Source organism: Alosa alosa, chromosome 19 (assembly GCF_017589495.1).
Source record: "Alosa alosa isolate M-15738 ecotype Scorff River chromosome 19, AALO_Geno_1.1, whole genome shotgun sequence".
Taxonomy (NCBI): Eukaryota; Metazoa; Chordata; class Actinopteri; order Clupeiformes; family Clupeidae; genus Alosa; species Alosa alosa.
The window spans coordinates 14,281,676-14,294,232 of record NC_063207.1 but is presented as its reverse complement, the minus strand read 5'-3'; the positions used below and the strand labels follow the sequence as shown (position 1 = coordinate 14,294,232).

General features: G+C 39.9%; 1 protein-coding gene across 2 annotated transcripts; it reads left to right on the top strand.

Annotated features, from left to right (window-relative positions):
* The first annotated feature begins 1,538 nt into the window (after positions 1-1,538).
* On the top strand, positions 1,539-5,704 carry LOC125284725 (protein yippee-like 5). 2 transcript variants are annotated; one of them, XM_048228842.1, is made up of 4 exons: positions 1,539-1,757; positions 3,714-3,862; positions 4,158-4,331; positions 4,833-5,704. In XM_048228842.1, the coding sequence occupies exons 2-4, from the start codon at positions 3,722-3,724 to the stop codon at positions 4,863-4,865; spliced, it is 348 nt and encodes a 115-aa protein (XP_048084799.1). In that variant the 5' UTR covers positions 1,539-1,757; positions 3,714-3,721; the 3' UTR covers positions 4,866-5,704. The 2 variants fall into 2 exon arrangements, with proteins under 2 accessions (XP_048084799.1, XP_048084798.1); XM_048228841.1 differs by having other exon boundaries at positions 4,158-5,704.
* The last annotated feature ends 6,853 nt before the right edge of the window (positions 5,705-12,557 follow it).

The following is a 12,557-nucleotide window of genomic DNA, read 5'->3' as shown; positions in this document are numbered from 1 at the left end:
CAAACTTTTCATTTCCGACATTGTATGTCATTACATAATGCAGCTAACATTAGCCTACATGCTGCAACACAGTTATGAGTTATGCCGTAGCTGGTTAGCCTAAGACATGCTGTAAAACTCTTTAGATTTAGATTTTTTCAAACGTCAATGGGACAAATGAATTGGAATCTTACATCCGGCACCTAACCGCATTTTGGCTGTGGGCGGGACTGTGCAGCTCTATACTGGAAATGCAGCCAAATTATTATGATGAATATTTGGTTTTCCTTTAATCCTACTGAATTTGTAATTATGTATCGCCCGTTGTAATTGCCGATACTGATGGTATGTGCGTGCCTGTGTGTGTGTGTGCGTGTGTGTATATGTGTGCACCACCATCTACAGGCCAGTGAGTGTACAGTCACTAAATGTACACATAACTTAATTTTTTTAGACCCCCCCATGGATGAAATTCTACGAAACTTGGCATACCCCCAGAGAATGTCAGGTTAATCATACACATAAAATTTGGTGCAGTTCTGAACATCTTAACTGAAGAGAGGGGCGATTAAATCAGAATGATATTGCATTTTCATTTTTTACCGGGGGGGTGCAAATCACAAATGAGTGATTATGGGCCAGATTGATGTGGGCCCTTGAGACCAACATACCATAAAAATTTCTTCATCCTCGGTGCCACAGTTCAGGTAGTTATTTAGGAAAAACTGCATTTTTTGAGTTTCGGGGGGCCCAGCGCTTTTTTTTCTGTAAAAGTCTAGTGGGGCTACATACCCACCAAATTTCATGTGCCCCGGTGGTTCGGTGTCCCGGGTATCGTTGACCAAAAATTCAGGAAGTAGCGGCGGTCATAATAAATACAATAGGCCTAAAATATATACACTGTAGTCAGCCAAGGATTACAGAATTATTGGGAATGTAGAAGCAGTTGTAGCATGTTTCAATACAGTGCAGATATTAATTTACCACATAGGACCTGAACTGAGCTATTTTTTTAGTTCTGAGAGCATGAAGTGTAAGTGTGTGTGTGTGTGTGTGTGTGTGGTGTGTGTGTGTGTGTGTGCGCGCCTGCGTGCGTGCATGCAAGTGTGTGTGCATGAGACTGTGTGTATGCTTGTGTGTTTCTTTGTTTCAAAGACAGAAGACTTCTGTTTGAGCACGGGCCTAAAGAAAAGGTACTTAGCTACTTACCAATGAGCAATCTTAACTTTTCAGAGACAGGCGGCTTAACATGCAGGCCTACAGGCTACAGTTTTATAACATAAGTAGAACTTCATTGCTACCCAGTGGCCGCTCTTATTAGATAAAAAAAAGTTTGCAGATATTTATGCCTTTCCTCACAAAACAATTTGTTGAAGAAAACAACAGGAATATAGGGCAATGAACTGATGTGAGGGGCAATGTAAAATATGACGCGTAAGGCGGGGATTATCAATGAGGCCTATCAAGAAAATATACAACGTTGATAACCCTGTGTCAGTCATTGGCTGAGTGCAACAACCAATCAGGTAACGTCTAACCTCCACGCTGTTAGCTCTGCACCGGATGTTGATAGAAGCTGCGGGACCAGCTGAGAGAGAACAACAAAGCTAGTTATTCGTTACAGTGTCATACAGAAGAATACCTAAACTACCAGAGCGACTTTAAACATACAAGTGGTACAATTGCACATATTTTGCGTGCTTTAAATGATTGTCACGTCTGTACAAGTCGCTGTTACAAAATAATCCGACTTTCAACATCAGCGAGAGGAGGAGGAGGTGAGAGACTTAACGCCACGGTGTCTCTTCCGTGTTGTCTTTTGGTCTTCGCTTTCTTTTACAGAATATTGTTGTTTTTAGCGAAATATCAGTTGTATGATGATTAAACGATATGGTCTGATCCTATATCAAAAGGTAGGTCTATTCACAGAACATACAACGCCGAACCGATCAAGCGATCGAGCTTATTTTGCTAGCTAGCTAGCTAGGTCATATTTTGTGTCATTGCAGATGATCTAGCTGTTTAGTAGCAAGATCTCAAATTATCAAGCTTTTTTCGACGTAAATCGTTCTCATAACTGATTGATAGGGTTTAACCAGATGAGAAGTCCTTGTTTGAACGTTACAAGTTCTCTCTTAACTAGCACCATAACGTTAGGCTAGCCTGCTTCCAATCTGGCTTTATTTATCTGATTGCGTCAGACAACAGCTGAGTCAGACATTCTCAAAATGTTAATGCAATAGGAAGGGCGACGATATGTTCTCATTTACAGAGAGAAAGATCAGATTGGTCGTATGTGTGAGGAAGTCATTAGTACATGTTATGATCAAACAGACAGCTGAGCTTTTGGAGATCAAAACCTTAATTATGAATTTTACATGTGATCATAACATGGGACTGAAGAGGAAACTCACTGCACAATAATACCTATTCTGGCTTATTGCAGCATTAAGCCATGTTTGGTAGTCCGAGCATGCAAGATTCTACCACATATAAGATGTTATAATAGTGGTAGTAAATAATTAATTAAAAAGGCAACATGAGGCTGATCTATCATTATGTGATATTGTTAGTTTACCAGGTTATGCCAGTGGAAGAGTTTGAATGATTTCAGTATCATTCAATGGTAGGCTAACAGTAGGAAAGTCATCTTAACCTCATTATGTTGGACTGACTGTAAGCAGACCTGGGTGGGGGGATTCAGTGTGTGTGGTTGTTGATGTGGAGGTTGGTTAGAGTGAGTGTGTTTGAACTGCGAGTCCTTCTCCCTGCAGTCTGTGCCTTGATCTTTCTGTGTGTGTGTGTCTGTGTGTGTGCGCGCATCTGTACCAGTATGTGTGTCTGGTGATCTTAGAGTCTGTGCTATAAATAGCCCTGTTGCCAGGGACACCACCAGACTGGTGCATCCCAGCACCCAAAACACATTTTTAGGGCGTGTCATTAGATTTGGCACGGGGGAAATGTCCAGACGCAACACCAGGTAAATGGACAGGCCAGACGTTAATTAGCCCTTAGAAGAAAGGTGTGAAAAATATAGGCAAGTGTGTGTCTGCCACTAAATGTTTTTTCTCTAAAGCTGCTTTGTTGAGTGAGGTCCCTATTTTTACAGGTGACCCATCATCTCTTACTCTATCTCTATCTGTCGTTTACCCCTTCTATGAGGTCAATTTGGTAAATGCTGCCCTTGAAGAATGAAGTGGTTATTCTGCTTGTTTTGAAGCAAATCCAGGGGAGGAGCAATGCAGACAATCCAAATGCAAATAATCTGGTGCACCAATCTTGTAAATAATAATGTTTTATTTATATAGTGCCTTTCTCAAACTCAAGGTCGCTTTACAGTCAAAGTCAACCACAACATATATATATATATATATATATAGTTCGGGGATTGTGTGTGTGAGCATTTATTAGCAAATTATTTATTATAGCAAATTGTTTGACTCATACATATATATATATATATATATATATATATATATATATATATATATATATATATATATATATATATATATATATATATATATATATATATATATATATATATATATATATATATATATATATATATATATGTATGAGTCGCCAATTTTCCGAAGAAGACCCAGCAGGGTCGAAACGTTGCATTAAATAATTGGGAGTCAAAAGCAGTGTTGCGGACATCATATTTTTTCAATTGAGCATAAGAAATATCTACCTTCTGTGTGTGTGTGTATGTGTGTGTGTCTCGGCAGTAAGCGTGATGGGGCGGATTTTTCTGGACCACATTGGAGGCACACGTCTCTTCTCCTGCGCCAACTGTGACACCATCCTCACCAACCGCTCCGAGCTCATCTCCACACGCTTTACAGGGGCCACGGGCAGGGCTTTCCTCTTCAACAAGGTATATACACACACACACACACATTACCACAACAACCTCATCATAAGAAATGCAAGGGAACTTTCTCATACTCAGATATTTAGACATATAACTACAGTGTCTACCTTAAATCTATAAATGCTTGGTCATTTTTACAAACAGGTGACTCACTTGCACACACACACACACATAATTGCTCACACACACAATCCCCGAACTATTCAAATGAACACCTCTACACACACACACACACACAGGTACACGTTACTGGTGTAATAAACTTAACTTAAATGTGTGTGTGTGTGTGTGTGTGCAGGTGGTCAACCTGCAGTACAGTGAGGTGCAGGACCGCGTGATGCTGACGGGGAGGCACATGGTACGTGACGTGAGCTGTAAGAACTGCAACAGCAAGCTGGGCTGGATCTACGAATTTGCCACAGAGGACAGCCAGCGCTACAAGGAGGGCCGTGTCATCCTGGAGCGGGCGCTGGTGAGGGAGAGCGAGGGCTTCGAGGAGCACGTTCCCTCTGACGCTTCCTGAGACGTTTACTAACACACACACACACACACACACATGGAAGTGCACAACAAAGTAGTGACAGCCTCTGAGCAATACTCTGACAGTCTCCAAGACATGCAGAGCTCAAAACATATTGAATACTTAAAAATATATATATTTTTGATAACACTATATTCCCTGCCCCTACCAACACAATTGTGTCGTAGCCACACAGATGCTGTAACTTATGTGCACTACACACACACACACTTTCCCTCAAAATGTACAGAGTATGTCATCCCCAAACAGACGACTACAGATACCAACAGACACCATGTCTCTAAAGAGTTAATAACAAAGCAAGCCAAGCAACTTTTCAATCTTGACTCTCTGTGTGTGTATGTGCTGTTGCTGGCGTGGGCAGATGTTGTACTGTAGACCCTGTACTGGCTGTACTGAATGTCCCTGCCTTGTGTCTCCCGCCCCATGCAGCTGACCCAGCCGAACGCACAGAGAGGGACCTGAGCCACACTCTGAATGTTCTCATATCACGCAGCACTCGTGAATGTAGCGTAAACAGCTCCAGTACCAGGTGGCATGACAAAAGACCATGGAACACCGCAAACTTGAGACATCCTTCCCTATCATACTCAATCACACTCATACATTGATACTCAAACCAACAGAATATATAAACATGTTTGCGCTCAACACCAGAAGGAGTGGTTTTCTCCTCGCTCTGGCGGATTTCTAGGTAGATCTCTTAAGACATAGGTGTGTGTGTGTGTGTGTTCCATCTCCCATCTGTATTGCTGGCTTGAGAGAATCCTACAAAGAGCTTTTTACAGTTTTTCCTTACAAAGACTCCTGGGTTTGCATGTCCAGTTCTGCTCCACTCTGTACTGTGTGTGTGTGTGTGTGTGTGTGTGTGTGTGTGTTAGCGTGTGAGACTGAATACTTTTTAGAATGTGTGTGTGCAATGAAGCGTACGTGTGATGGCCAAGTGATTCTCCATGATGTCATTTCTATTGATGGTCTCAATGAGGCTGTCATTCCTTTTCCTGTTTCTTCCTTGCTTCTCCCTCCTTTCCTTACTTACTCTTTTCATTTGTGTGATATATTAGAGTGTTATAGTTATGATATATCGTATAAGTATCATTATTTCTATTGTTATGGTTATGAACAATATGGTCAGTACATGGCCATTTTCTGTTAAGTATGGCTTTGAGTAATAGTGCTATTATCAAGTTCATTTTTGATGTCAGATTTAAAGAAAAGAAAAACTAAAACTGATTTATTCCTCCTTATTCTGCACATTTCTTCAGCAGTGTTGATTTTGAATAAAGACTGGTCTTGCAACAATAGTACTTTAGAAGTATTGTCTTCTTTTATTTTACATTTTATTTTGCCTAAATGCATTGATGTTCCCAATGTCTTTACAGTAACATTTGCAACAAACTTATGATAGGCTACCTCCTGCTAATCTTCGTATTCAGGGACATTCCAGAATTAGAGGACATTTGGTCCCCCCCCCCCTGATATTTCAAATACTCAAGTCCAAAATAACAAAAATGTTCACATAACCTGCAAGTGAAACTGTCATAAAGCAAAACATAATAATCTGCTGGGGAAAAGTAGTTCCTTTACATGATTAAAAATACCGATTAGTTCTGGAACACCCCTTAAAATGGGGTTTTTATCCTGTCCCCGGCTCCTGATGACCAACTTTTAAACCAAATTGAACAGCTAAAATGAGTCTTTAATATATTATCTTTTGCAGTATTTTGTGGATACGCATCTATTGTATCTGTAAAAAAGAATTTCTTTGATTATAACATATTTTGAATACTATTTATTGTGCAATGAAGTTGTGTCCCCGAATGTGCACGCAACCCTGTTACCAATACCATTTTTGCCTGTCTGATAAAGGGTTAAAATATTATGTCATATTACAAACAAGAAATGACATCATCCAATCATTTACATGGGTAGCCCAAAGGTGAGTGTCCTCTTCCAATTTTAATATTTTTTCAAACTTTTCTGGGATAATTGAGTATGTAAAGCTTAACCATGCAACCCTGTTACTCATGTTTTAAGATTAATGTTGAATATCTGTATTAATGTTGAATGTCTGTATTTGTATAACCACATTGGTCCTTGACCTTGGTAAAATACCTAAATTTCACAGCTAGCTTCTGTTCATAAGGTAGATGCTATATTAGCATTAATTCACAACCCTGTTACTCTAATTAAAGTAACATGGTTATTATCATAGTTATCAGGGTATTTTTTGTTAACTATGATATATTTATAATTAAAGAGTTAAATTATAAAAATACATTTATTTGTATAATTAAACATTATTTACATATTTTAAATAAATTGCCAGATGTTTTTCTGTATGTCTCAACAATACATGTTGAGATTCAATTACAGCTGAAAATAAACACATTTTGGTTAGATATTTGTGATTATTTGCAATAGATAGGCCTAATATCAGAATTTCTAATGGATTTCTACAGATTTATGATGTTATGACTCAATTTGCAACCCTGTTACAAAAACATTTTTATTAAAATAAGGATAAATAATGGTAAGTAATTTTGCTATCACACAAAAAATTACATCTATAGTTCTTAGAACAGCTTATATGATTATATGCACAATATATCTGAGCATATTTGAGAATAGATACTGGAATTATTTAAAAAAACTGCATGTCACTGTTCAAATGGAAGATAATTAAGCCTTTGATAGTTAGTCTAATTAACATATATAATATATATTAACAATCTTACCTGAAATCATATGACTATTCAGTGTAAAATGACTTCATTTATTGAATGAAAAAGGATTTACTGAAAAATATTTAAAAATATACTTTTTTCATGCTATTTTGTATTTGTCCTCTAATTCTGGAATGTCCCTTCAATATATCTTACACATCACACTTCACCAAGATGGTGGCCATTTCAGTAGATTTACTCACTAACATTGTTGTGGAAACACAATAAGCATGGAAACTAAATGCACACTGTTCCTGCAACTGCATTAGCCTACTTGAAATAAGTTACTCCTCTAGTAAGTATTCACATGAAATAAAACAATAAAACATTGAGACCATTCAAGAAAGCACACTGGGTAATAACAAATTCAACACATGAACTTGTTGCTATGGACTCGTTTCTAGGCTTCATCAGTCATTGTAAAGCTGCCGAAGCTGAACATTATCCAAAACTTAATTTCTCAGACGAGCGTCAATTTGAGAGCTTACTACACTCCTTCCTTCTCAAATGACTTGAAAAGGCCGTTTGCACAATTTCACAAATAACCACAGGGACCGAAAAATACCTAACATGCCAACTTTTTCCGGGTTTATCATTTTGACTTTTCCCCGCTGTCTTGCCGTTTTAATATTTTCCCGTAGAATATCCCATATTAGTACAGCGGCTAAGCACCGGAATCGTTCAGTTTTCGCAGAAAGCATGAAACTTGGCACAGTTATACTACTACCCCTAGTGATCAAAAATTGAAATGGACCCCAACACATAGCGCCCCCTAGTGGCTGCCACCTTGAATTCAAATATGGCTACCATTCTTAATAGAATTGTTGATACAACTTCAAAATTAAACAAGATAAAAAAAAGTCTTTTAAGTTCTAACACTCAATTTTTAGGGTCAAGGAAGCTATTGACATGATTTCCAAACAAACTTGATGTTGGCCATTTTGAAATCCAATATGGCGGATACCAAATGTGAAAATATAGACCATCTCTATTGTTATTCATGATAGAAATATCATTTAAAAACAATTTCAAAGTTTGAACAGTCATTTTATCACATGACAAACTCAATAATATACAAGGCATCAAGTATAATTTGGTAAGATTCCAATATGGCCACTATGTGTAAGAAAATAAGCCAATTATTCTATATCTTGGTTAATTGAAGTAACTACCTACATCATCAATAAATTCTTATTCTACCTTCTTCTCTTTCTGAGCAAACCTTAACTCTTACTATACTGTACTTACTTACTACTTACTACTATTACTTACTACACTGCTCAAAAAAATTATACACCTTAAAAAATAAAATACATCAGATCTCAATCGGGAAAAAACATCATACTGGATATCTACATTACATTACATTTGGCTGACGCATTTTTAGCCAAAGCGACTTACAACCTGGTAAACAGTTTAACGCTTTTAAAACAATTCTCTCAACAATTCTAGAACAATTTAAAACAATTCAAAAAGGTAGAGTACAATAGGGAAAAGTGCATCAGTGAGTGTTTATATACAGTCAAGTCAGGTGGTAAGTGCTAGAATTAGCTAGTTGTAAGTAGTGCTACGAGAGGAGATATTCTCTGAAGAGCTGGGTCTTCAGGAGTTTTTTGAAGCTGGAGAGGGATGTCCCTGCTCTAGTAGGAACTGGTAGCGCGTTCTAGCAACGAGGAATAGATGAACAAAGTTTGGATTGACCTGAGCGTACCGGTGGCAGAGCTAGATGATGTTTGTCTGAAGAGCGCAATGGTCGGGGGGTAGCATATATGCCTGTATGAGGGCATTCGAGTAGGTGAGAGCAGTAGGTTTAGCTGGGAGGACCAGCAGTTTGGTTTATGAGTGGTTTAGCAGGAGGTGGTGTGCCTTCATCCATGTAGATATGTCTGAGAGGCAATCCGAGGTCCGTGCCGAGACCAAGGGGTCATCAGGTGGGAAGAACAGATAAAGCTGTGTGTCATCTGCATAGCAGTGGTATGAGAAGCTGTGCGAATGAATAATCTGTCCCAAAGAAGTGGTGTGGATAGCAAAGAGAAGTACCCTGGAAATCCAGAGTTCTCGCGAGAGCACAATGAAATTGTTTCTGCAAGACACTCTGGCAAAGAGCAATGATGCACGTTACTTTTACCCCAACATTCCAAGCCATGATACGTTAAACGAGCATCCTGTGAGGTAGGATTCAAACTGATATGGACTGGGTAATATGTTAGGAAGAAAAGGATGCCACTTCGTTATTTGGGAATGAAAATGATCAATCCACAGAGGACTGAATTAAAAGACCCCCCGAAAATGACGTGGCAAGCTAGTCCATTTTGCTTAAATTTCAGCGCACCAACTCATGATAGTACTCAGTAGTTCGTATGGCCCCGACATGCTTGATGGCATCGGGGCATGCTCTTAATGAAACAGCAGATGGTTTCCTGGGGTATCTGATCCCAGATGTGGACATGGCCATCACTGAGCTCCTTGACAGTCAGTGTTGCAACCTGGCGGTGTTGGATGGACCAAAATATAATGTCCCAGAGGTGTTCAATCGGATTTAAGTCAGGGGAGTGTGGGGGGACAGTCAATGGTATCAATGCCTTCATCCTCCAGGAACTGCCTGCACATTCTCGCTACATGTGTCCAGCCATTGTTGTGCACCAGGAGGAACCCAGGGCCCACTGCACCAATACAGGGTCAGACAATGGGTCTGAAGTTTTCATCCTGATGCCTAAGAGCAGTGAGGGTGCAGTTGTCTTGCCCGTAGAGGTGTAAAAGCGCCCTTCCAAGGATATCCCTCCTCAGACCATCACTGGCCCACCACCAAACCAGTCATGCTGAATGATGTTGCAGGCAACATTACATTCTCCAAGACATCTTTAGACCTCACATGTGCTCAGGATGAACCTGGTATCATTTGTGAAAAGCACAGGGCGTCAATGGCGAAACTGCCAATTTTGTATTCTATGGCAAATGCCAATTGAGCTGCACGGTGCTGGGCAGTGAGCATAGGTCCTTCCAGAGGCCATCGGGCCCTCAGACCACCTTCATGAAGTCTGACAGGTCAGAGACATTCACACCAGCGGCCAGGAGGAGGTCATTTTGTAGGGCTCCTACTGTTTGTTGTTGCACAAAGGAGCAGATACTGGTCCTGCTGCTGGGTTAAGGACCCTCTACCATCCTGCCCAGCTCTTCTAGAGCAACTGTCTCCTGGAATCTCCAACATGCTCTTGAGACTGCGCTGGGAGACACAGCAATCCTTCTAGCAATGGAACGTTTGCTGTGCCATTCTGGAGGAGTTGGACTACCTGTGCAACATTTGTAGGCTCCAGGTACTGGCTTATGCTACCAGTAGTGACACTGACCGTAGCCAAATGTGAAACTAGTGAAAAATCATTCAAGGAGGATAAAGATGGAAAAAGTTATCATTTGCCACCACCTCTAAAACCATTCCTGTTTTTACAGACCTATTTCCCTTCTTCCTTTCTTGTTTTGGAGAAAGTGGTCCTCAAGCAAGTCTTGGACTTACTATATCAGAACAACCTCAACTTGTATTGAGCTTTTGGTGTATCCACCACAAAGCACACCAAAGGACTGGACAATCACTATAAGCCTTAAATTGGTATATGCTAATTGGCCCCACCCACCTCAATTGAATTAGGCTAACAGTAGGATGTGTTAGACTGGATTATATACTAATTTATCTAACTATGACTGGGTGTATGTACTAATTTATCTAACTCTAGGATAGAAGACAAAATAGCTAAATTCCCAAAAGGCAGCATATGTTTCTTTAAGACGCTAGCATCTATGGGTTTTAGCCTCCTCGCTAGCATGCCATAGCCTGAGTGTTCCCATGCGGCCTTGCGCGCGATTTGATTCACGCTGCTAAGGCAGCCTGGAGACCATGGAGCAAATTTTCGCCTGAGATAGGGAACCAATCACAGAACGGGGGAAAGCAAGACGATGATGAGCTATGCACAGACGCATTTGATAGACATCCGTGGCACCCAATAAACGGATCTGAGCATTTTTTTCAAATACGAGAAAATTAACGTTTGGTTCCCAGACCACGTCTCATTGAGAAGTGGTGGCACTAGCCAGGCTAAGCATGCCAGCCTCTAGGGGGCAAATTAGAAGGATTGAGCTCAGGCAAGTGCAGGGTTTAGTCACACAGTCGAAACTTCACACATAGCCTAAACGCACCCCAGTTTTTGACTCAGTGTCAGAATGTATGGCTACTTCTTTAAAATCCAACATGTCTGCCATTTTAAGTATGCATGACTGTCTCATTATATATTTCATAATGCTGAAAGATGGCTATAGACGTCATATTATGTGTTAAAAGCAGCATAGCATTATAAATGTAGAAAAAAAGGGCACATTTTGGTGGCCATATTTGAAGTCAAGATAGGGGCCACTAGGGGGCGCTATGTGTTGGGGTCCATTTCAATTTTTGATCACTAGGGGTAGTACAATAACTGTACCAAGTTTCGTGCTTTCTGCAAAAACTGAACGATTCAGGTAAAAATCTGGCCTAAGCCGCTGTACTATATTATTATACGGCTCTTCACAATGCTAGTACAACGCTCCATTGACTTGAATGGATTTCCCAACGTTCTACGGTAAAATAAATTCATGTAATTACCGCTGCAAAAATATAATTACCGCTGTCAATGGCAACGGGTTTTGTGCTTCTGATACGTCTTTCATATCACTACGCAAGGACTGGAACTTCATTCAAACGTGAAAGCAACAATTCTACCACAAACTAAATAATCTGAAAACACCCCATTATTGTTTAAAAATGTTAATTTCGACATCGTTCTTACGCATCAAAAAATAGTTCCCTTTTCAATAGACAGCGTCTTGGTTGCTAGGTAACCAACATTCCAGACCCCTCGTTACGGGTCTTTGTGGTCTTCTTGAAAGAAATGTTGAAATCACATTCATATCTAGGTTTGCTGCATGCATGTTACAAGGACACTGGGCCATGTCATGTAAGGGACATGGTACTGCAAACAAACGGAAACATAGTCTACATTGCAGAACCACTCAACTTTATTAATGTATAGTGAATAAATGTTACACTACACACAGCCTGGCAGGACGATGCTAGCACGTTAGCAGCGGTTAGCTAATTATGCTAACGTTTGTTATCTACAAGTCTCCTCCAAGTGACAATCATATTATACACAATGCTGGCAATGCTGAGAACAATTAGCATCCTCGTTTATCTTACTTACATTGAGTTGACTGTGTGGCTAAATCCACAGATGTGGTGAAGCACTGTTTCGTTATGGTTTGCTAAGGAGTAACCCATTGCTTGAAATAGTGGACAGCTGGGTGTCAAATCTTCGCATTGTATCGCAGAGTGATTTATTATTAGCTGTGCAAATTATGCGAATTATACAACAATTGGGTTCTATGGAACTATTTATTTGTTTCT

Coding starts and splice junctions, on each gene's coding strand:
- LOC125284725 (XM_048228841.1), top strand. CDS start 3,722: ATGGGGCGGATTTTTCTGGACCACATTGGAGGCACACGTCTCTTCTCC. Junction 3,863..4,157: donor GGGCTTTCCTCTTCAACAAG/GTATATACACAC, acceptor GTGTGTGTGCAG/GTGGTCAACCTGCAGTACAG.